Source organism: Pteropus alecto, unplaced genomic scaffold, assembly GCF_000325575.1.
Source record: "Pteropus alecto unplaced genomic scaffold, ASM32557v1 scaffold71, whole genome shotgun sequence".
Taxonomy (NCBI): Eukaryota; Metazoa; Chordata; class Mammalia; order Chiroptera; family Pteropodidae; genus Pteropus; species Pteropus alecto.
The window spans coordinates 1876263-1902673 of record NW_006433024.1 but is presented as its reverse complement, the minus strand read 5'-3'; the positions used below and the strand labels follow the sequence as shown (position 1 = coordinate 1902673).

Genomic DNA, 26411 nt, shown 5'->3' with positions numbered 1-26411 from the left:
CTTAGCAACTTCAAATACACAATACAGTATTAGTAACTATAGTCACCATACTGTATGTTACATCCCTGTGACATTAATTTTAAAGCCGTAAGTATCTACCTTTTGACCCCCTTCTCCCATTTCACCAACCCCACTCTGGCAACCATCGATCCATTCTCCTTGTCTTATGAGTTTGGTTCTGTTTTTTAGATTCCACATAGAAGTGAGATCATGCAGTATTCATCTTTCCTCACTTATTTCACTTAGCATAATGTTCTCAAGGTCCATTCATGTTATTGCGAATGGCAAGATCTCATCTTTTTTTTTTGGCTGAATAATAGTCCATTGTATATATATACCATATCTTCTTTATCCATTCATCTACCTATGGACACTTAAGTTGCTTCTTGGCTATTGTAAATAATGCTGCAATAAACATGGGAGTGCAGATCTCTTTTCTAATTAGTATTTTCATTTTCTTCAGATCAATACCTAGAAGTAGAAATTCTAAATCATATGGTAGTTCTATTTTTAATGTTTTTGAGAAACTTCCATACTGTCTTCCATAATGGCTGCATCAATTTATATTCTTACCAACGGTGCATGAGAGTTCCCTTTTTTTCACATCCTTGCCAACACTTGTTATTTCTTGTCATTTTGGTAATAGCCATTCTAACAGGTGTGAAGTGATATCTCAGTGTGGTTTTGATCTGCTTTTCCCTGACTAGTGATACTGAGCATCTTTTCATGTGCCTATTGGCCATCTGTCTTTCTTCTTTGGAAAAATATATATTCAGATCTTCTGCCCATTTTTTAATTGGATGGTTTTGTTTTTTGCTATTGAGTGACCAAAACAAGTTTTAAAAATAATCCCCTTCTTGTCAAAATTAAGGGAGAGCTACAATTTCTCTTGCCATGTGGTGAAGAATGCCAATCTGTAGCAAATAACAACTGTGCAGTCAACATGGAATACAATGAGCAGGCAGCATTTCAGCATTACATGGACTGAATAGATGCTTTTGCAAAGTAGCCTTGGAAATAAAAAATAGCAGATGCAGAGGAAAGCCAGGCCCAAGAACAAAGCTCACTTATATTTGCTGCTGGGAAGGAGGTGACCTGTGGGTTATTATAAGCAAAACAAAGGCTAGAGATTTCTGTCTTGGAAAGCTGAGGGAGGGGGTGACAGATACCTAGGTACCAGAGGATCTCTCCATTACAATGAAGCCTAAATAAATTTTTTAAAAACACAAGGTATTCTTAAGCATTCTGAATCCTATAAATAAATGGGAGCAAGTTTACTGTTAAAGTTTTATTACCATGAATAATCAATTCAGGCTTTTGATCCTCATGCTCTCTAAAGTAGGACTTCAGGAGACTGAAGTCCAGATTTGAGCATAAGTCGGACTATGTAGATCACAAGGCTCATGCATTTTGTAAAAATTCAAAACAAGAGTTACCTAATCAATCTTTGAATAATTAGAAGTGTAATTAAGCATACGAGCCATTTTCCCACACATTCTCTTAATCAAGAATTTACAGGGTCACATTTCTATGGCAAAACAGTCATGTCGGCCTTTGCAGCTAATAAATACCTACCCCTTAGCTATTCTGAATCTGTTTTCTGTTTGAACTCTGACCTATCCACCACTTTCCCAGCCTCTTAACACTCAAAGTTCACACCCTTTGTCAACTCCAGTCATGTGAAAGAAATTATAAATCACCTTGCTAATCAGTTGCTGTGTCTCGGACATTTCAGTAGCTTTTGTGACATGAAATTATTACATTCATACCCATACAGGTAATTTTGTTCCACAACACAGCTCCTTAAATACAGCTTCGCTCGTGGTTTTCCATGGAAGGAGTGACCTCATCATTATAAATTATGATGCTTGGTACAGCTCCACTCATGTTTTTCCTTGAATACAGTTCCACTAGCATTTTTCCAAAGAAGAAATGACTTCATCCTTATAAATTATTATGCTTGGTACCCCACTGTCAACAATATGCTCCTGGCAGGACTGACAAAACCCGGTCGTAAGAACGATTTCCCCTGCCACCTGCCAATTCTCCCAAAAGATATAGACGTGGGAAACCCACTTTCTCAAAGTACTGGCCTCATTGAGTACACACTCTTCCAATTCCAAGAAGGATCATTATAAACATTAATGATATAAGCTGATGATAATGATACTGTTGTGATTCATTAAATGCTTAGTGAATACCAGAAGATTTGCTAAGTTTTTAACATGCACTGTCTCATTATCATCTTAATTGGGAAATCCAATTTACCATGTTGGAATTGGCCATAACAAAGCACTAATTTACAACTTGTGGTCTGCAAAAAAAATCTATTGCCTGGCACCAGGACCACAGCAGACTATTAATGATCCACACAATTTGTACTTTTTCTAGTAACTCTCAATGCTTGCTCTATAAAAAAATGCTTTTGGTCATGAGCACTGGTCAAAAGATATTTTTCTGAAACCACAAAATCTGGATCAAGTAATCCAAGCAGGTATACCAATAGGTTTAGAGTAAGTTATGCAAAGGTAACAAATATTTGCACCTTCCAAATTTTCAATGATTTCCACAATTATTTCTCACTTATGCCATATGTCCATCACCTGTCATTTATCACACTACTCCACGTCATCTTCATTCTGGGACCCCAGCCCTGCTCTGGAACATTGCCAGTTTTGTGTTAGAGAGATAAAAGAATGAGGTGGAACTCTGCAATAGCTCTTAGAGCTACTCTGAAATGGTACGTTTCACATCTACTCATATTTCATCAGATCAGGAGAGAAAACACAACACTGGAACAGGGTGGGGATGGGGAGGTCAAGTGCAACACTAGTCAGGACATAAAACACTAGAACAGAAACAAGCTGAATATTATCTTTACTTCATTTCTCTGAGTCTTAATGTCCACACTGGTAAATGGCATTACTGTGGCCAATGTTGCTACTTTCTTCACAGATTTATTATAAGGCTCAAAGAGTACACTGTATATAAAATGAGTTTGAAATCCTCAGAGCACTCTGTAAGTAGAAAGTATTATCATTTAATGCTAATTGTAGTACTTTCCATGCCTGGCAGATTGCATGATATATATATCACATTGTTCTTTATTCTTCTAAATAACATTTTACTATGGGAAGAAAGAGCTTATGAGACTATTTATGTAGACTCCACATTCAAAAGTAAGATCATGAGTAGACCCCAATTACTATACTTTCCTCAGACACTACCTGTAATTTAAGCTAATGTATCAGAAACTATTTAAGACCAATTCATTGAAAATGTCATCAGGAAGGTAAAAAGCCTCGGCATACTAGATTCATAAAACACCAAAGTCCAACTAAAGCAGTTTTCAATATGGGGAACATTCATGCTTCAGTCAGACCAGGCAAAATCAAATGACCTCCTGTGAATTGTACCGTATGTGACAAAGGGTCTTATTATCTTCTATTGATTCGCTAGGAGTTCCGATATCTTCTCTATGGCAGTTTCTAACACAATCTCTGCAAAGCAGGAGTCCTTAATACACCATATCTCTGCTACTACCCTAGGATGTTAAGAAAATTGAAAGCTTTTTGTGCTTCTTTGTCCACTGAGAGCCTGAATAGGCTTTTCAAGATAGCCTGAACAATGCGTAATATTTTGTTTTAATTTGCTAGCCAGTCTTGTACATCATGGTTTTTACAATGTGGGTCATTTTCGCTCCATTTACTCAGAGTAAAAAGTAACTTTCCTGAAGCAGTTTGTAAGTATCTACTTCTCTCTCATATGCGATGAGAAAACGAACTCAGCCTTCCAGTACGCAGGTGGGTACTTGGCAACCTCTAATCTTGTCTATCAGACCACCCAGAGGGCAATTATGAGGACAGAGCTGGGGAAATGGCCACAAACTAAATTTAATCATCAAAGAATGGAGTAGACATAGCTTTCCGCCCGCCCAAAACTACACTCTTCCTGTTGCCACAATCCTAACTGGTTCAGGAAAAGGGCAAAGATCATTTGGTCTCAGGGACGGGAAATCTCTACTTCACCTCCACAGGCTGAACACAGCCCGAACCAGTGACAGTCATCTCACTCACCTTTCTTAAACACTGGTATAGGGATGGGGAAGATGAACCCAAGTCTGAAAAATGAAACAACAGAAGTCTTCTGCATGGGGGGGAAGGCAGGGGTGATTACGAGGGACTTTCTAGGAAAGATATTTTTTAAACATTAAAAAAAAAAAAAAAACCAGAACCTTACAGACAGATTTTTAACCTCTGCCCCTTCCTTCCTTTGGACACTGGTGTGAGGACACCATGCTTGAGGCTATGTCAGCCATCATGCGACCACAGGAAAATAAGCCCAAAGTCCAAGGTGCTAAAGATGGCAAAATGGAAAGAGAAAAGAGCATTTGCTCTAAATGTTGGTATTCTCTCTGCTTAGTTAATGCATCCCATCCAGATGCCCAGTATTTGGCCCCTGCCTTACTCCCTGAGTCCCATTCTTATACCATAAATGAGCTCTAATGCTTAGTTATTCCTTCTTAGGTGCTATTCTTCTCTCCATGAACAAGCCCTCTGGAACTTCTGGAAAGTCTCCATGATAACAGAGAAGTGACTGAAGCCTGAAGACATAACCATTACTTGGGTGGCACCACTGTGCACACTGACCTAGGGCCAGGCATATACCCTGAGCTGGGAGTAAGTATGTCCAGCGAAACAGTGATTCAGACCTGAAATCACTCAACATAATGAATAAAATAAGGCCTCACACACAAAGGGCAGATTTACTATCACAAATGGCTCCTTGTGGAGTTGATTTTATGCAATAGAAAATGGTCAATGAGAACAGAATTAAAGAAATCCAAATAGCATTTGTACCAGCAATTTTCAGCAATTTTCTCCCAAATTCTGCTAGGTTTCAGTAGCTAAGGGAAGCCAGGAATGGTGGATGTACTGGTCTCAAATAGACAACTAAAAGGTCTGCCAGTGATAGAAACAGAATTCAAATTATTTTGAGGTTCTATCATTTTTATCATTGTTCATAGTCTATGCCCACATATAGAAGATAAGAAATAAATTTTTTTAGACCATTACTTGGCTTGTAAGATTTTTCCACAGTGAATGAAGAGGAAAATATTTACTTTTTTTAATTTTTAAAATTACATTAATTTTCTGACCAAAAAAATAGAAAATACATAAAGATATTTCAAAAATATTAATGTGAAGTATTAAAATCATCCCTTCTCCAAAACTGACAATAAGCAACATGCTATTAAGGGGTAGATGAAAAGTTCATATCTAAAGGGGCAATTTCATGCTCCCAAGTGGCATGTCTCCCTAATCAAACTCAAATCTATAAAGGTAGGCAAAGGAAATTTTTTTAAAAAGGTGAAAAAGAGAGGGAAAAAACTGTAATGCTAATGAAAACCAAAGCAGTAATGAGTCTTCCAGAAGAAATGAAAAACAGAGGCTACATACCAGCTAAGCTCTAGTGGTGATTAGACACATTTCCTTAACAACTAAAGAGGTCTTTAGTCAAAGCCAAAAAGTTAAGCAAAGGTCAACCATATAAAACAGCAGAATGGAAAGGAATTCGCCATTATTGTCATCCATTGTCTTTACCTTGACAATAGCTAACCCATGTGAGAACCAAATCAACTGGAGGAGAGTGACTAAGATTTTGTAGCATTCATTCTACCTATATCATTAACAGATCATCTAGGTTCAGCATATTGTTAGTGAAGATGAATAGCTGGGTCCAACTAGGACAGAGAAACAACTGAGCCATCATTTTGCCTATTAGAACTTCTCCAAACTGATGGAAGGGAGCCAGTGAGCACCTGAGAATGGATGGGCTCAGATATTAGGGTGTTTACACACAACAACCAGAGTCAGAGCTAATCTCTGCTCCTTTGGTATATTAAAAGAACAAGGGTGTGCAATGCTTGCTACCAGCAGGGTGGAGTGCTGAACTTGGAAAGAGAGGTTCACATAAGAGGAGCTGTTCTGCTCTCTGGAGTGGAAACAGAGGCTTACTGATGCTTGAGACTTCCAACCCACTAAAATGGCATCAGTCCATGTGCCAAAGTTACGAGTCCATCTGTTACTATGACTTTTAGTAGAGTTTGGAAATTAGCAACCCATGAATCAGCCATTAAGAAACACAACTGAGCAATCAGGGGGATCATTTCATAAACTATATAAACGTCTAACCAACGGACTATATACTTAATAAAGTTTTTAAAAACACACACAACTGAAAAAAATTTCTGAGCTTGGTAACTGAAGAAGATGGCAGTTGACTGTACACTAGTATCAAAGCATCTTTCAAAAAGAGGATCCATCACATAACATTTAATTGAACTTGGAGATGACAATCTACTCAAATAAGACAACAGAAAATACGTTTATGGTTTTCTGGTGATTGCTAAATACGGCGACAGCAGAATGTGGAATTTGATATGGCCCTACTGCTTTTGTTGCTTTCCTGTTTCATAACTACCTTCGAAGGTCTTGCTTTCACATACTACTAAGCAGCCTGGTGGTGGGGGCGGCCGGGGGGCGGGGGTGGGAGGAGAACAGAATACACAAAGTAACTGATATAATTTCTTATAGCATCCCAAGAGCCAAGTGATGGCTGTCAATCTTCGACCACAGCCACCAGGAACACATTTCTCACAAGTGACTTCTTTAAATAGCATACTAACCTTCACAGTAGGCAGAGTCTCCCTGGACAGAGATGTAACCATTCTTGCACTCACAAGTAGCTTTTGTATTCCAGTTTTTACACTCTGAGTTTTCACCACATTTAGGTCCTTCTGCACAAAAGTTATGACCTAGAAGCAGCAAATAAGATTTTACATCAGAAAAGAAGAGAATAAAAGACTTCCAAATAATAAAGCATGAAACAGTTATTATATGTCGCCATGCAAGAAAACATACCTTGGCAATATAAAAAAAAATGTGAGATGGCAACGGGGTGGGAGAGTAAGAATAGGAAACTTTGGACCATCTTATGCTTGAGATTTTTGTCCCCCTAATACTCATACTTGATAAAGTTGTTCCTTCCCGAAAGCTTTTATCCATACTGATCCTGAATTTTCTTCTCACCATCCTCTACATGACTAGTCTTTTTATAAATTGTTCTACTGCAAAATTTATGATACATAAAAAAATATACAAAATGAATATGTACGAATATATCAAATGAATAAAACCAGTATTATCAGCATCCCTTAATTATACCTCTCTGATGATCCCCCTCCCAGCCATCGGAAGTTAACTATCCTGAATCTTGTGTTAATCACACCCTTGCATGTTTTTATAGTTTTACCATATACAGTTGCTTATTTTGCAATAATATATCATTTGTTTTTGCCCATTTTGAACTTCACATGAATAAAATCATATTGTACATATCTTCTATGATTTATTTTTTCTATTCATCCTTGTTAATGCCTGTAGTTATAGTTCATTCATTTGTCAATGCTGTATAATATTCCAAAGTATGAATATTCCACATTTTATCCATGGTACTACAAATGGACATTTGTTTTATTTACCTTGAGGCAAGAGGATTGAGCCACAAAAGTGCAAGAAATTCAGGCTCTTTATTTTCAGTAATGCAAACTTTTCTCCTCTGTACTCCCTTATCTAGAGTTAAGACTGACAGGCAAGTCACTTTTTGCAGAGTGGATTTTTCCTAATCATCCACTGAGGATTCACCCTCCAAGGCTCTTGATTTATACATCTCACAACAGCCCCAGGCTTTGTCTCCTGTCTACTTACACAGTGTCTACCAGAAGCCAGATTCTATCACCAGGGATAAGAAACTGCCCTAAGGGCAAACGCGAACTCCAATGTGTTTGCTTATCTCAATGGAATCGCACTTTTTCAATATTATCTTGTCTCTGATTTTTTTTCCCCTTACTCTATTACCAGCTCCACCAAATTTAAAAAAAAAAAAAAAAAAAGTTATACAACATTTTTTAGGTGAACTAGGAGGAAAAGGTTATACCTATCACAAAAGTGTTGAAGTGCAAATATAATAGGGTATATAAAGGTACTTTATCGTCTTTAAATCAGTATATTTTAGTGAATAGTAATTACACTGCTATATCACAGAAAACAATGGATCTTAGAGTCAGAAGGTCTAATTTCTAATTCAGAATTGGCAGCTAATAAACAATAAATAACTTTGCCTACCTAGATTTATATACTGGGAAAGGATGACATCAGTGATTTTAAAACTATTCCTCAGAGTCTTAGGCACACATGAGTTGTCAGGTAGGACTCAAGTCCCCACCCCTGACTCAAACGGAATAGCTCTGCTTTTATATTTTTCATATATTTATCATGTGAACAACAGTTTCTGGCCCTTAAAAACAGAAAAATCACTGAACTATTTAAACTCCAAGTTTAATTCCTTTTGGTGATGATGTTCTTGAATTTTTTTTCTTTGAAGTAGAATTTTAAACCGATAATATTTAGGCTGTACTTATTCTAAAGGATAATAGTAACTATTGTTAAATAATAAAAATAAAATTCAGGCACCTATACTGTGTGTGGTATTATATTAGATGTTTTCAATGGGGATCATAATATATCTTATAATACGTGTGGAAAGAGTTTAACGAGCTAATCCATCTAAAGCACTTAGAGCAATTCTTGATACATACCAAAAAGTCAATAAGTGTTAGTCTCTAGGGTGAGAATAATGATTATGATAATGATAATGTTGACAATGATGAATAAAGTTCGAAAGAAGTTAGTAACACTCTTATTCTCAACTTCAAGGTAAGAAAAAAGAAGCTCAAACTCACTACTATCTAAGTAAAAAGTGGAGATGCCAGAGTTCTAAATTAATATCTGGCGAGCTTCAAGTCCCATGTACCTGTCACTGCATCATATATCCTCTCAGATAGCAAAACCTAGAGATAAAAAATGAAAGGTGTAGCTGCTCCTCGGGACATCAGGGAGTGAATCCAAAGGCTTAGGTGAGCAGACTATCACATCCAGCCACACTATGACCTATTAACTGGTGATTGCTCCAATCAAGATCAGAGCAAGAACTTAACCTGGAAATCTAAAACCTCTTGTCAGTCAAGAATGTTTCTGCGAGGGCTTGGAAGGCTTATAATAACCACCATAACTAAAATAACTTGATGTTCTTGCTACCTTTTATGGATCATAGCTCCCTTTGACAGAGGAAGTGCCTGGACTTCCCTCACCATGTCATAATTGGTCAATAATTAAGTAGTCACATTTTCTCTCATTATGAAGCTTGACTCAACGTCACCTGTTCATCCATTAGTACACATATTCTTTGTTTCTTTTCTCTTTCTTTCCAGGAAACAGTAACTGTCCTTTTCCTTCCACGTTCATTTGACGGGCTGAAACAAAGCCCATCCAACATTGTTGATTTTCCAATGCATATCTTTCTATCAAGCATGTGCCATGTCAATTCACAATGCAGAGACTTGGGTAAATCGTATTTTGGGGAAAGTGAAGGACCCATGGGACAAACCATCCTTAATGTCAAATCCATTTTGGTTGGGCCTCACTATTATGCCAAAAATGCCTGTGTTTTTTAATTAATATGGGACTTCATTCAAGCAATAATTATTCATTGCCTGCTTGGCTTTCTGCACAAGTGAATTATGATTCAATATTTATGGGGCACCTACTCTGTGGACTGAAACACCATGCAAGCTACTGGGAGCAAAGCAAAGATGTTTGAGACACATTCTCTGCCCACGGGGAAATTATAAACACTAAGGGTAGATAAGCCAAATACAGGGTAGTGTAGATATAACAATCTACATTAAATACGATGTGAGCAGTACAAATTATCATAGTGTTTCAGAGAAATCGTTTCTAGATGATGCAAAACTTGACCTTGGATTAATCTCAGGTAGAAATTTCAAAGAGGCAAGGCACAGATCCTGGTGGGAAGAATGGGAATCCAACACTTGAAGTACTTCAAGTTTGAAGAACCTCAAATAATCTGGCACAGATGTAATAACAATAATTAACATTTACTGAGCACATACTAATGTTAGGCACTTGGCTATATGTTTTACATGATCATCCCATTTAATTCTATTAACAATCCTATGAAACTGGAATTATTATCCCTATTTTAAAGATGTACAATTGAAGCTTGAAGTAGTGACTCATGGAAGGTACACAGGGCCAGGACCTAGGTCTGACTGAGGCCAGAGTGTTTAATCATTGTCTAACTCCACTGTCCACCCAAAAGTGACAAATTCCTAAGCATTCTACAATCCAAAGGATAAAAGAAGATTTTTTTTTTTTGCATGTGTAGATTCAAACAACTCCAATTTACATTTCTTCTCATCTTCAAAAAAAAATTTTTTCTGTTAGATAATTCCAAATATTCTTAACAAAAATCTAACTTTAGTCAACCCAGCTTCCTGAAGTCAGGGTCTATATCTGATTCGTTTCTTTCAACCAAGAGCTACCCACACAAGAATAGATGGATGGATGCATGACTTATAAATGGATGGACAAGTAGACAGGCATAAATATGGGGGCGGTAAATTAATGAGTGAATGAATAGATGAATGAATCTATATGGCATTTAATGCCCCCTTATCAACCAACTGGAAGACAAATGTGCCAGGTTTGTTGGTCACCATTTTTCTTTCTTTAATTTTTATTGCAGTATAATTTACACACCATAAAATTCACTTTTGTAAAGATAAAGTTCAATGCTTTTTAGTAAATTTACACAGTTGTACAGTCATTACCACAATCATTTTAGAATACTTCCATCTCTCCAGCTTGTTATCTTCATTCTTAAAACTCCATCTCAGCATTTGAGTTGGTTCCAAGTCATAAATCCTCAATTAATTCTCCACATTTCAGAATCCTTCTAAAGGCTTTGTCCTTTTTACCTGATGTGTCTGAATAGCATGACATGTAAGATAGAGATACTTCCCTTCCTGAATATTTGCCTTCGTTTGCTACCTGCGGCCTCTTTCTCAAGTCCTCTAGCTAAGCTCTTATTACTTTTTTCTTCAGCTAGTTATCAACACAGTCTGACTTAAGAAAGTCATCCTCTTTCTTAAATCAATTTCTTTTTTCAGAATTAGAATCTGTGACCAGATAGTAGGCTACACACACAAAAGCACATGCACACACACACACACACACAAAGCTTTCATACACACACGTATACATACAGGCAGAGTCACCTACAGCACCTGGTCTTCCTAGGTGGTCTCCCATGTAAATACTAACCAGACCCCACCCTGCTTAGTTTCCGAGATCAGATGAGATCAGGCACATTCAGGGTGGTGTGGCCATAGACTTACTTGACTATTTTTAATACATGATTTTAGAGTCTCCAGAATTATTCCCCTATAAATAGAAGCACATAGTGACATCTTTCAACTAGCACTGGGCCAAATACAGAGAACACCTTAATTATAAAAGCTGTTACTTATTGACTTCTTCCAATAATCTAGGCATAGTGTTAAGCTTGTCACACACATTCCTCATGAAACTCTCACAACAATCCTGAAAATTACCATCATCCTCACTTTACAAATTAGGAAAATGTGGATGAAACTTTAAGTAACTTAACCAAGGTAACACAGCCAGGAAGTGGCAGAATCATGATTTGACTCTAAAGTTATTAACATAAATCGCTGTGATTTAAATGCTTGGGAGCATAAACAATTACTAATGATTACTCTCTGATGATGTCTATGGATCTCAATCCTTCTATATCCTGTAAATTTTTTAAAATAGGTTCATCAAGGACCCACCAGCGTGTTCTGCCAATCTGTTCTTAGTAGAAACTGAGTCCAGGACAATGCTTATGCCTAAACGTTTCTGGCCTCCAGATGAGAACATCCATCCATCTCTAGAAGGAATAATAAAGGCTCATAGTCTCTGTAAGAACACAGGAAATAACACTGACTATCCCATTCATTCCACTTTACATAGGTTACATCAATGTGGCCAACAGCCCAGCTGACATTCCATTTGGATACCCTCACAGGCATCTCCCAGGTCACTCAGCTAAACTGAACTCTTGAAATTATTCTCAAATCCACACTCACTGGGCTCTCCATATCGACCTATGACACCTCTACCCACCCAAACGAGAAAACTAGGAATCATCTTTGCCCTCATCCCTCAAATACTGGCCCTTCTCAAGTTCTGTTAATTTTATTTCATAAATAGCTCTTGAATCTATCTCTTTCTCCTCTATTCCCTGGCAGTAACAACAACAACCCACCTAGTCCAGACTATTATCATCTCTGAAATAGAAATTGCCTCATTTGCCTTCCTCTTCCCCCTTTTTCCTGTCTCAAATTTTCCACACAAAAGAATCCTTTTAAAACATATATTGAATCATGTCACTCCCCCTCAAAAATATTTCAAGGGCTTCCTATTTTACTTTATAAAAAACACAAAATCCTTAACTTAGACTTGAGACAACAAACAAGGCTCCCCCTGTCCCTCCATCATTCCCCTCCAATTGTTACCAGACTTTCTTTTAATTACTCTAAATGACCCCAACTCTTCCTTGATTCAGGGTCTTTGCAAGTTTGTTCCACCAACTCAGATTATTACTACACATCCCTGCCAGAATAATTTCTACCCAATCTTGAGGCCTAGCTTAAATATAATCTATTTAGAGATGGCTTCCTTGTCTCCCAAATTTGAAGAAAGCCCCATTACTATTTACCATATCACTCTATTTTTCTTGTTCATAGCAGTTATCACAATCACTAATTATGTATTTATTTCTGTGTTTATTTGTTGAATGTCCATCTCCCTACTGGAAGCTCACCTCTTCAAGGGAAACTGTCATTCAAGTTGGTTCACCTTGTATCCTAACAACACATGATAGGCAGTCAGTAAGTATTTGTCAAGCTAATGACTAAATTCTCACAGTCCTCCAAACTAAAAACTAAGAATATTTTAAAAATAAATAAACCAGGCTCACAGATGTTAACTACCATCCCTATAATTATACAAATAATAGGTGATGGGTGAAAGAAATATAAACTCATATATGATTCTAATACCTAGTCTCTCTCTAGCACCCTATATAACTTCCCAGCCATAATTTTAATCAAGGGACATTCAAAGAATGCTGTCCCTGGCCTACAGAAACCAGTACTCCACATGCTGACATTATTTTCTAGTCTGTGTCATGCCTTGAATAGTTCCAAAGGAACAAACCTTGTTTCTTTCTCCACATCATATTTCATTATCATCTACTGCTTAAGGACTCAAAGTCAGAAAAAATATATATATCTTATCACGCAACAGAACACCATCCATGGATGAGACACTAAGATGAGTGAGACCCACTTGGAGCCCACACTAGAGTTGCTGCAAGTGAGCAGATGCTCAGAGAAAGACATACAATCTGCTGAAAGAAGGTTCCAGGTTTTACTCAAACCACCTCCTTAATTTTAGTTCTTACCAGAGATACCATTCATTCATTTGACAAATATTCATTTAAACACCTACCATGAGCCCAGGTACTGTGCTAGATGATAGGGATATAAAAAATGCCATAAACAGCATAAATATAGCCTCGTTCATCTTATACTCTAGCAGAGACAACTGATGTTGAGTATCAAGCTACAAGGAGATACTGAGATGGAGTGAGGCAAGTATCTGCTCCAGGAATATATCACAGAGAAGGATCCTAACACAAAGTATTAAAGAAATTCGAAGGATGAATGAGGTTGGCTAGAAAAAGGATAAAGGTTTCAAACTCATAGGACAGCATGTATCCATAACACATTCAAGGAAATTAATGAAGAAACATAAATGTTGGAGTCATATTTTTTCCCCTCTATTTAGGAGCAGTCTAAAATTTAGACTCTCCCTTGTGGCCCTGCATCTAGAGTTCTCTTGCCAGTGTTACCAATAACACCTGTAAAACGATCTGCCGGTTTTAAAACTATTGGCCTAATATGCATATAATAAACCCTGCTTATTATAAAGATCCCCCCCACACACACACTGCCACTCTCCACATCCCACTCTGTACCCTTTATAATCACAGCAAAACCACCCACCTATTTTGCTTCATCTCTGGCTTCTACAGCCAATGATTGACCAGCATCTGTATGATTGACTACTGTGACTTCTTCCAATAGGCCACTACTTATGGGTAGGCCTTGGTTTCCCTAAGACAGTTAAAGTTTAATTCCACATAGAGCACCACTGCTTGCCCTCAATCTCTTGACCCTAACATATTTCCCAGCAGGTCGTGCAGGTAACCCTTGAAATAATGTACCTGGAAAATCTGAAAACACACTCCAAAATTCTCTACCCTGACTCAAACCCTAGAAAGCCAATACCTCTCACATCACTGTTACTTGCCCAGTCTTGAAAGTCATATAAGGAACAAAGCTATACTGAGTACAGTATGTTCCATTTGCCTCATTGCTATGGAGACAGGTCCACTCATAGACAGACTAGGAGGGATATGGCCGGAAACAGTATGTTCCATTTGCCTCATTGCTATGGAGACATATCCCTCCTAGTCATAGACAGACTAGGAGGGATATGGCCGGATGATCTTTTATGAAAACTGTATACCCTTATGTACTCTGGAACCAACACATACACCATGGAAGCCTTGGCCCTCGAGGGCTGAGTACATTTCTTTAGCTCCTGTGGACAGAGGGTTGGATCAGGATGGGCCTGTTAGAGACTGAGCTCTGGACTCTCACAGGTTCTACCTTAGAAAGCAATTGGTTTTTCCTATAGTAGGCAACACTTAAGAGTCTTCCTATCCAAGCAACCTGGCCTTAGTTTCAGGTCATTTTTCTGGGACAATGTGCCTTCTTCTGGAGGCTCCCTGGGCCCTGATCCGTTGTGGCACTTTCAGGACCACGGATTTCCTGGACTTCCTGAGACTGTACTTCAAATGCCCTGTTTCTACCCTCAACAGTTTAGTGTATAGCCCTGTCATTCCAGAGTCCACTGCAGCCCAGGGCTGCAAGGATTTTGATCAGATTCAATCTTTCAATACACAGAGGACCTGACCCATCTACAAACTGCCTGTTCCTCTATTTAGGTACTAGCTTATATTCTCATTCAGCACTCTTTTCCAGCCTCTTTCCACCTCAAATACCCTGAAATCCTCTCTTTAACCCACTTCGATTACAAAGTCAGCTAAATGATAGGAAGATTAGGGAAAAAAAAAACAACACACACACGTGACTCCAAGACTCTTTGGGAGAATTTAACTGAAAGGCACAAAATCTTAAATAATACAAATAATCTCACCTAATTTCAGCCCAGGCTAGATGACAAGGCAAGTGAACATGAATTAAAATTACAGATAAACTCATTGGAAACAGATGTCAGAAAGAATTTTGTTCCCAACAACGACAGTCTTAAACATGCAGCAAAACCCTCTCTAAAGTCACTGATGACATTGAAGATACAATTAGAATCCATAATGGGGAAAATAAAACCCTGAGGTGTGTTTCAAGAATTCTGGGATGAGCCAAATGATGGGTGTGTTTTCCTGGAGCGATCCGAGAAAATAGTCAAGATTGTCGGTTTTTCTTTCCCCTTTACAGAGAGCACCAGCATTGATGAGCAGTTGTTTTCTGCTGGTGTCACATTTACGCTTTTATTACTTCTTCCCAGGCAGGGGCTAGGCAGGGGCATAGATGTCAATCTGGTGCCCATTCCCCCCTTTTCCACTTCATGACCTGACACTTTAAGTAGACGGGCTCCTGCTATATATAGCCATTACCTCAAGGTAATGATGAGGGTAAACAAATTTCACACTGCTGGCACAAATGTCCTGAGGCGTCAGAGAAAACTGCAGTAGTGATTAGAGCTGTTCTGGGGAGTGCTGCTGGTGACTGAGACCTTGGACCCCAGCAATTGCAGAGCGACCTCTCCATGCCAACGTCCAACACCTTGATTCTTTTTGCACGTCTTCCCTCCTAAGTGTCATAGTTCTTTCTTTTAAGGGCATCTTGGCTACACCAATAGCCCTGTGGATTTAACCAACTGTTCAGCTGATTACGTTTATTTTTCTCTAAAGGACAGGGGAATTAGTTGCAGCATTTGGCATAAAAAAATCTGAGCTCCTAGTTGACACAGTGAACACCATAAGTCAATCAGAGCTTATTATTCTTAACTCTAAGGTCTTAGGTTTAATTCCCCAAAATAGAAAAATTCAGTGTAAACATATAATCTATACCTCTTTAATTGGGGATGCTGAAGTATGTAGCCATATAAGAAAATGGGCATGACTCAATTAAAAAAAAAAAATCCACTTCAAAATTAAGCCAAGTTATAACTTGAGGAAACAAGCTGTAACTCAGCAAAAAATGGGTTTTAACATTATTTCATAAATGCAACATATAAAGCCTATGAGGTGGTACTGAAAGTAATTTCATATAAAGTCACTGACATAAAAATAATAGATGTGGTAGGAACACGTCTTCACCGACCTCATCTCCCACATTTAAAGAAGCAGTTCATAAAATGTGATCATTAAAACGAATGTTACCAAAAAAGTTGGAGAGCTTTCTAGATATTACATAACCAGCCAATTGGGGTCAGAAAGTAGAAAGCACTCTGTGCTTTCTCAAATTCCTAGTCTAAGCCTCCTCGGGTAAGGTGGCTCATCAGAGTCCTAATGAAAATAAACCTTGGAAAACTTCAATTCCCTGAACAGACCTGAGAAAGGTTTTGAGTTAGACTTTGGAGGAATGATAACTCTCCTGGGGCAGTATCCCTCAGAATAATGGCTTGACATTCACAGTAAGACAGAGAGAAATGACAAATATGCTAATTGAAAGGCCTCCGGTGCAGGTATTGAAAGAGGTTACAGCCACATCATTTTCTGTAACCAATAATATCAGGGCGGCAGAAACCATATAGCCGACATCACACCACTGAGCTCATCCCTGAAACACAGGTTTCAGGTCATCAGAGTCCCACCCCTCTGCTCACTTGCTGCCTGCCAGTCGGTACACAATCTCTATCCACAAAGCAAGCAGTACAGCCTTTCCATACGCAGAATAAAAATTACTTTATATAGAAATGGAGTGTTTCTCACATTTTCATTACTTTCTATTTTAGAGAGGGTAAAAGAGGAGGGGGAGAAGAACGGAATAATTTGCCTTACAAGAAGCCCACTGGGCTTTCCGAGTCTTGTCAGAATAGTAACTGTTCAACTCTCTCCTCCTCTTGCAAGACTCCGCTCAGAAAACAGGAACATGGAGGAAAAGGTGAAAGGCAAATAGAAATCGAAGGGGAAAAATATTTCCTACAATATTGTGAGAGACTATTGTTAGTTCTAAAGATACTCTTGGGAAATAAATCGGAATTAAGAGATATGGAGCAAAAACCATGGGGAGCACAGTTTGAGACAATAGACCTTTAAGCTTATCTCGACTGATGTTTTTGTTAATTTTCATATAAATTTTATGTTTTCATGGGGGGAAAAAAAAAAAGAATACCTCGCTGCCCAGACAAATATGCTTTTCACTTTCTGACTGCCGGATGTGTACCACAACAAGCCCCAGAATGCGAACAAGTGGGCTGGATGTTCTGAGCTCTTCTCTGCTAAGAGTCAACAGAGAAGGAGGTAATGACGGTAAGTGGTGCTGAAAAGGGCCTTGGTCAAAAAAAATGCTTTCTTCATTCCAGTGTCTCAATTATGGTATGAGAGAATAGGAGAAACCCAAGAGAACCCATATATCTCAAGAGTTTAAGTCAATCAACTCCCCACAAGAAGTCTCTCTCACCATATCTTTTCTTAAGACATGCTCCATTTCCTGTCAAAATGTACAGCTGTCAAAGAGCATAAATAATTCTCTCTCATACACACCCCTCCACAAAAAATCATCAGCTGTCAAATAAAAGAGTTAGTAACTTCCTGGCTGAGAAGGAAGCAGGTAGGTGGAGGAAGAAGAAAATCCTCCATGTCACATGTTGGCCCCAGCCATGATCTAATCTCCAAAGCCTTATTCCTGCCTCCCACTTTTCCCTCAAAGCTATCAGGTTTAGTAAAAGCCAGGTTGCCTGCAGTGGGAGCCTTGAATAAGTCTACTATTTAGTGAAATGTCACATCTCTCAGCATCTTCATTGGTAAGGAAGTACATGCATTCATAGAAGTACTAACAGAAGCAGTAACACCTGGTCTGTTGTAAACTGGGTCAAAGCAATGAAATTCCTCTTGAATTTCTATGGAATAATCAATGATTCTGCTCTAATGAAACCATAAATCAGAAAGGATTTACATAAACTGATCCCCACTTGGCACCTCAACAAATAGCAAGTGATGGATTTTGCATTAAATTATAAGACCTACCTAACAACCCAATCAGTTACCAATAAATGTATCCCTCTGGAAATGTCAGTCAATCGTTAGGGCTTTCTTAAGCATCCCAGCTGCAAACATGCTTGTAGCCATGAAAGCAGATAAATCAAGGAAGATACTCAGGTGGCATGGTTAGCATCTCACTGATTCTAAGAGCCATTTGTGAGGCTAGCAATGTACTCAGTTTTCCTAGGAATTTGACCAAAATATTGCTCTCTCATGACCAACCACAGAGAGAAATCTCAGCCTAAGCTGAAAACACTCTATGATAAAATATACAACATTTTTATAGATCTGAAGGTGCTGGTAGAGGGGCCAGCACATCACAGACTGCCACCTGTTTTTGTAAATAAAATTGTTTTGCAACACAGCCACACTCATTTATTTACCTATTGTCTATGCTGTTTTTGCAATACAACAGCAGAGTTAAGCAGTTGCAACAGAAACCTTCTGGCCCTGCAAAGCCTAGAATATTTTGTCGCCCTTTATTGAAAATATGTGCCGACCCTTGTGCTGAAGAAAAGATAGTTAAGAAGTAAAATATGAAGTTACCTGATCTAAACTGCTACACTGCTAGATTTTTCTTAACTCTAGAGGCTTCAAAGGTAAGCCGAAAGGGCTCTAGCTCACTGGGTATTTGAGAATGTGAAGAAGGATTTGTGGCGGGTATACTTTCAAAATAATAGTTATAATTAAACTGGATTTGTTTAAGACTTCAAATAAATTTTAGGTTCTCCTAATCCATATAATTCTGCGTAGGTAAGAAGTTTTAGAGAGGAAGTGATAGTGGAGCTGGGGTTTGAAAATATAGGAATAAATTTAGGGGGAAAAAAGGGAATTTCAGCAAAAAGAAGCAAAACAATTTCTGTCCCAGAATTAATAAGCAATTAGGTGTTGCTTACTTGAAGTTTTTTTCCTCTCAGGAAGCAAAAAAGTTATATATAAATCTATGAGTGAGGATTCACTATAAGTTATCTTCTGTCAAATATGGGAATTAGCCCATGGAAAGGGATAAAAAAAATGTTTCTAATCCTACTCATGAGAAATATGTAACAATAATAATGATAATGATCGTCATTGCAGGAACTATCATCATTTTTATAGGAACTACTGTATATCAAATATTTACCACATGTTAGTCAGGATGCTAGGGGCTTATGCATTTTACCATCGAATCCTCACAGCAGTCCTAAGAAGTAGATGCTATTATTATCCTCATTTTACAATTGAGGAGACTAGGAATGAGAAAGGTAAATAGGACATGCAAGTTTCTAAGGAGCAGAACAGTATCTTGGACCCAAGCTATTATCATCACACTCTTCATTAAACCCTCACAGCCATAAAGCCACTCTCACCCCCAGCCCAAGCATGGCCCACCACTGAGCCCACTCACCTCGACAGACACGACAGCACTGATTTTCTGGGAGAATGTGGTCCTTTTCTGAGCAGTTCAAAGTAGGGCACGCTTCTGTAATTTTTACTAAAACTCCACCCTGAAAGCCAAGTAACAGGGAAACAAAAACATTCATATGTTTAGTCAATGACACAAATGTATAATGCTCATTGTTAACAGCCTACAGTGATAACAACCTACAAGAATTAAGAGTACTCCCAAGAATTCCACAATCATGACAAAGTCACAAATTAAATTGGTGAGATTCTCAAAGAAGGCGGCAAATTTTCCTTTCAATGAACACTTTTTGAGTACAATCTACATCACAGAAGGTCACTAACAGTGATGTGCTGGTAAATTGTAACAACTGACCATGGAATGGGACAGGGGAGCCCTGATTTATAGTGTCTGCTGATCTCTGTGGTGTAAACAACCCCAACGACGGCAGATTTTGAACTACCAACATGATATCACTGAACACGAAGTTGGGAATTACATACAACGAGCTCTCATGAGCTTCTGTGAGCCCATTTCAGTACTCCACTGGACCATAAGCACTATGAACCCAAAGTTAAATACAACACATCTTACCTGCCTTTCATGAGCTGACAGTTCTGATGGGAAGAGAAAAAGGTCTTAAACTAGAAACCATAATACAGTACAATAAGTCCTAAAAATATATGCTCTAATTAAGGTATTACAATGTGTCATGGGAAAATAATTAATTCTGCCCAGATGTGGAGAAATTATGAAGATGCCACATTTGACAAGACTTGAATAATGGAATAAGATAAAGAAAAAGAAACTTTCCCAGCATAAGAAACAGGCAAGGAGCCAAGTCACGCAGGTATGAAAGAAGGTTGTTTAGATGAACACTAGATTTTCTCTAAATATAAACAAAATCATAATGAAATCTTAAATATGTGGCCAGGTGAATCTTTATGACTTCACTTCACCAGAGGTCTTCTTTGTTGACATTCTTAACGTCTGTATTTAGTTATGCTCTGAATTTTAAAAAGTAGTCCATTATTATAGGGAGTTTGAATGTCCTTTATTTTATACAAAATGTTAAGCCTTTCTCCCTCATTCTTAAGAGGATGTGTAAGTCGAGCAAGACACAAGCTCTAGAAAAGGAGTCTCATTTAAGGCTGGAAGGTAATTCCCAACACAGACGGGAAAAAGGGGTGGGTCTGGGCAGCCAAGAGGGCTGGGGGAGACACTGAGCTTTCGATCTCCAAGAGACTCTATCATTCCAGTGCCCCCACAGTTCACTGATTTGGCAGGAATTCCCATTATATCAGACACATTCATTCTTACATATGAGCACAAACATAATTTTAATGTCAAGTATAAGTTTAATTTCCAACTACCTGTCATTTGGATAATTTGCATCATGGCTTCCCTGCCTTTCTCATATTTTTCAGCCCAGACAGTCTAGACTCCAGCATTCCTTGGGAGGTCTTTTTTTTTTCCTTCCCCTTTGCTCTTCATCTTTGATCTGTCCCAAGGTAACTAGATCTCTTGGTTTTCCTGTGATTCTATCTTAAAACTGGCCCTAAGATCTGAGAATTGATTCTGCTATTCACTCAGTCCTCCTTTTCAGCTACATTCCATTCTCATCCTTCAATCCAGGCTACGCTGGGTGGCACCTCACCTCAAGAGTCAGTACCAGTCTTAAAGCTAGACTACTTATTAGATGTACCTTCCTTCCTGCATCAGGAAATCAAATCAATTATTACAAACCAATGGAAGTTAATAATTTTACTACCAGCAGCATGAGCTAAATGAAAAGGAAAATACAATGCTTAATTACTTACCATTATAGCCTCTACTTCTATCCTTCAATATTAACATATTCATTATCTACTGCCTCCTTGCATAAAAAAAGCAACGGACACTGTTGGATCTCTTTTTTCAGTTCTGTGTGCCCATCCCCAAGCTCCTGAATGCTTTGTGGCTCCTGGCTTGTCCCTGCCATCCTTAGAGGGATACCCTTGGGCACTGGAGCCACTTTGCCCAGAATGCCAGAAGTTACCTGCAAAGTCTACAACCCTCACTCCCACAGCCCAAGCCAGGGATTAATAGGCATGAGAGGTTCTCTACCTTGAGGAGCTGGGGTAAAATTCATCCTCCAGACCCCTCATGGCCTTTCACTTAAAATCTCTCTTTGCTCAGTTTCTTGCTATTCATATCCCGCATTGCCCACATCCTTACTGGTGTCTCCGTGGAGCACTATCTTAATAAATCACTTGTACTGAAGTCCTTAGCTTAGGATCTGCCTCTGGGAGAACTCACACTAAGATAATTTTCACTTCTGCTATCAAAAACTAAACTGTTAGAAGAGATTATCTCTGGGTGGTAAGATTCTGGAGTGATTTCCATTTTCTTCCTTATACTCTTCCTTCTATATTCCAAATTTTATATCTTGTATCTATATTTGCTTTTGTAAAAACAAAAAAGTTGTAAATGGTACAGAAGATTTTTTTAAATAATCACTCATGAAGGGTTCTTTTTATAAAAAAAGTCTTGCTTTGACAACTGATTAAATCAATCACCAATTCTAATCAACCTTTAACATATTTAATAAGTGAGATAATTCCAAATGATTAAACAGAGACAAACCCCTTTGAATCTGAAAACAGTACAAACTGTGATTACAGTAGCATGAATTTGAAAATAATATGAACTTTGATTACAGTAGCATAAATGCCACCAAATCCATTTAGTCCAGCCACATAATTAGGCACAAACCTTTTTTAAGTTTATTTTCAAAACTACTTCTAGTAAGAAGTATCTGATGATTGACATTTTCAAATCCTCCTAATTACGGTGTGTTATTTTATGACCATTGGTGGAAAAATACAATTCTTCCATTCTTTCTCATTTAGAGCAAATGCCTCTACTGTCATTAGTCAAATATAAACACTTTCAAGTTACTGACCAGTGTGCTTCAATCTGAATTTCTAATAACGTATAAAAAAAAATCCCTGGGATTAAGAAATATTACAGAGCAGCAAAATTGACAAAATTGAGCTGAATGCTAGAAGATATTATTCATCTTGGTTTTTTAAAAATAATATGTTAACTTCTGGAAAAACTTGGTGAAAAGGTGTGGAACAAGAGTTTGTTTCTTATCTAATAGGTGTTACTGAAGCTAAAAGGTGTTGCTGATCCCAGGAAAATGGAAATTGATGGATCTCCAGGCAGCCCTTTGTCACCTGCGGAATCTGCATTTGAACCACAGAATGCAGAAAATTTTTGAGTAATTATTTGCTCAATTCTCCCAAGGATAGTACTTACATAGAACCATTTTAAATACCTAGAGGAGAAGATAATTCATTACATACAATAGATATCATAGGGCAGTAAGACTTAAATCTTGAGAAAGGCTGCCCAGGAAATACCTGAGGGCCCTCTCATCCTACACCCATCACCTTCTATCCCTGCAGAAAACATCTATTAAATGTGTCCCAAAGCTCTTACATGGCCTTTTATAAATGCCACTCTTTATCAAGGGAATCAATGAGCTATCATCTGACCAATCTTAGATGGACTAAAAAGTGATCATCCAATCTTTCTGAATCTACTCTTCTAAAATTTAGAAATGATAATTATTTCCAAATAAGTCTAATACCTTCAGGCATGGCAGTGAAGAGGCTAAGAAAGGAGCCTTTGGAGCCAAGGTGACACAGGCTCAGATGCCGGCTAGCTCACTTACTAGCTCTGTGACTTTGATATTCTGTACCTCAATTTCCTCATCTGCAAAATGGTGATAATGATAGGACCTATCTCATAGGGTTATTATGAGATTTATATGAGATAATATGTTTAAAATGTTTTAAGTAGTGGCTAGAAAATACTAAGTACTCAAGAAATGTTAAATATTAGTGTCAATGGCCCTTCTCTCTATACACAAATAATCATTTAGTAAATAACTGTAGAAATAAAATAAGAAATTAATGACTTTTTAAAAGGGGATGAAGTTATTCATATACACACATAATGTAGAGAGTAGGCAAGAGAATTAAAAATGTTAATCAAGCTACATTCAGAGGCTGCAATATGCTGATCAGCCCTGCAGCCAGGCCAGGAGGACACCTTTAGAACAAAAGAAGATTTCTGCTGAGATTACTAACAACCCATTCTCCACACCTGTGAAGGGGAAACAGGAACCAAGAGTCATTCTCTATGGCTAAAACCGTGGGGAACCTATGGATTAAAGGCTGGGAACTGCCAGCAGGCCTTTTGCTCTACATATTACCTTTTCAGACTCTTCTCCTTCCTTATTGTATGTCCATATCAAAGGAAATGGGTTAACAAAGTCTTTTAAACTATAGCTCAATAAAGAATGATATATAAACTGAATTCCCCAAAACCCTCAGGATGGCTCTAACTGTCCCTCTCACTGTCTTTCTCTCCTTACTTTTCACTCTGTCCCTCTCAGTCTCTGCCTCTGAGAGGAGACCACACTCTGTCTGTGGAGTGTTATCCCTTTTCTAATAAACTTTCCTTTTGACTCTTGAATTCTTTCTTCACTCTTCACCAAAGGACTCTCTTCTTCTCTCGGTACAGGGCTTGGTCTCCCCTCACTACCTCAGAGAAATTTGCCTTATCCTGCATCACACACACATGCATATGTGCCTACATGCATACACGCACCACTTGCACAAAGAGAATAACCTGTGTGTCCCAACTTATTTCTAATTTGTAAAAACATAACAAAACAAAAACAGCAAAAGATGAACCCAAGTGTGTACAGCACCTACAATGTGTCAGTAACAGTGGTAAGAGCTATTCCAATAAGCTGGCATTTAAATCCATGTCCATATCTTCTAAAGGTCTTAAATGGTGTCTGCCTTGATCCTCTCTGATGATAACAGAGATACAATCATAACTGTGACCTTTCTTCATCACCAGCTGCCTCTGCTCAAAAAGTAATAGGGGTTGCTAGCTGTAAGTGACAGATAAATGGCAGATACCGGGATCATCAACAGAGTGGGCAAAACTACCTCGGTTATCCCAGCTTCCTCCGCGGTAGAAGAAAAAGTAGGGGTTTTAGAATTTAAATACTTTTCCCTCCCCTAGAAGGGGAACAATTTACAGAGGACATGACATCCATCTTATAGTCAGATGTATGGTCAGGTGGAATAGTAATAACGGTTCACATTTATTGAGGACTGACTTTGTGCCAAGCCCTCTACCAAGTTCTTTACATGCTTTATCTTATTTAATCTTCCCAACATCCCTATGTGGTAAACTGTCAGCCCCAGATTGAAGACCACCCACCAACCCCCAACTCTCTGGCCTGGGAGCTTGCCTTGTTGATCAAGAGAGCACAGAGCCTTTGCTGTCACACCATCCCTACCTCTGCCACAGCCTAAGGAGCCCCTATGCACAACATCCACTGATGCAGAGACCACCACACCTGCATACCCTCTAACCTGGGCCCATGGGATCTCTGCATTCCTAGTGGCAGCCAAGAAAAAGTGAATAAGAAATACAGTAGGGAAGTTCAAGGGAGTTAACTGCTGGGGTAGATTCTGACCAAAGAGAGACAGTAAATAGGAAAGAGCCTTCCCTTTCCCCAAACTACCAAGCTCCTATTAAAAAAAAAAAAAATGGATTCAAGCTCCTTAAGAGCTTCTGCAGGTTTCTAATGCTTCATTCTCCTCTGTCTTTAAAATACAGCCCTTTCTTTTCCCCAGGGATGAAAAGCAAATGAAAAAATATAGGTGCAAGCACTAGCAAAGATGGTCTATTCTGAAACACAGTGGTTCTGGTCAGCTGTTCTGGAGATGCCTCGTAAAACCAGCTGTGCTTTGTTGTGGGGCTAGGGTGGCTCCGTAACACACCACCTCATACTAGGTCTCCCCGCTTCCCTGTTTCTCGTTCTTGCATTCCTGGGACGGCACCTCTCCCGAATAATTGCATGGCTGGCTCCCATACTTTATTCAGCACTTTGTTCAAATATCGCCTTCTCAGAGAGGCCCTCCCAGACCACCCATCTCCACCCCAAAGCTCTCTATCTCTTCAGCCTGCTTTGTATTATTTATAGAATTTGGCATTATATTGTATATTTATTTTCTTACTGTCTGTCTCCTCCACTAGGCTGCAAGTTCTATAAACATGGCGGCAGGGAGGGGGGGGACTTTGTGTTGTTCACTATTGCATACCCCAAATTTAGTACAATGCTGATATGTAACAGTTGCTCAGTGTATGTTTGCTGAATGATTACTGAATGAGATCTATGGTTCTATGCATCTTATTTTAAGAACTACATGGGAGGAAGCAAGCAGGAGAAAGAGGCAGTTTCTAACACTGTATCTGATACCTGGGAGTAGAGATGGCACTGTCCACAGCTGGCATCACAGACTGATTCCAACTCTTTCCAGGGGACACCTGCCAATCTCCCTACTCACAGTAACTGCTAGCTCCCTTCCACTTCTCACATCCTTCCCTGAATAGCTTTTCCCAAGGCTACCTGATTCACAGATATCCACAAACTAACCGCACAACGACAGTGGCTGGGACCTCCCCACCTGGACCTCCAGCCCACCACAGAGAGTCCTACCCCTCAGGCACCCACTCAGGCCAATATGCTCCACTCAGGAACCCTATTAAAGCCCACATAGCTATCTGTCACGATCCCTATCATTTGGAAATTAAGATTGAAACTTAC

General features: G+C 38.7%; 1 protein-coding gene and 1 pseudogene across 1 annotated transcript in view; both read right to left on the bottom strand.

The window, feature by feature from the left end:
• NELL1 (neural EGFL like 1) overlaps nt 1-26411 on the bottom strand; it is a 709438-nt gene that overhangs the window by 498452 nt on the left and 184575 nt on the right. The window contains exons 12-15 of the mRNA XM_015586345.2: nt 25107-25109; nt 24803-24813; nt 19733-19832; nt 6689-6817 (exon numbers count right to left, since the gene is read on the bottom strand). Of these exons, the coding sequence (XP_015441831.1) occupies nt 6689-6817; nt 19733-19832; nt 24803-24813; nt 25107-25109 (243 nt within the window). The remainder of the gene's footprint in view (nt 1-6688; nt 6818-19732; nt 19833-24802; nt 24814-25106; nt 25110-26411) is intronic.
• On the bottom strand, nt 11198-11316 carry LOC112476752 (annotated as a pseudogene).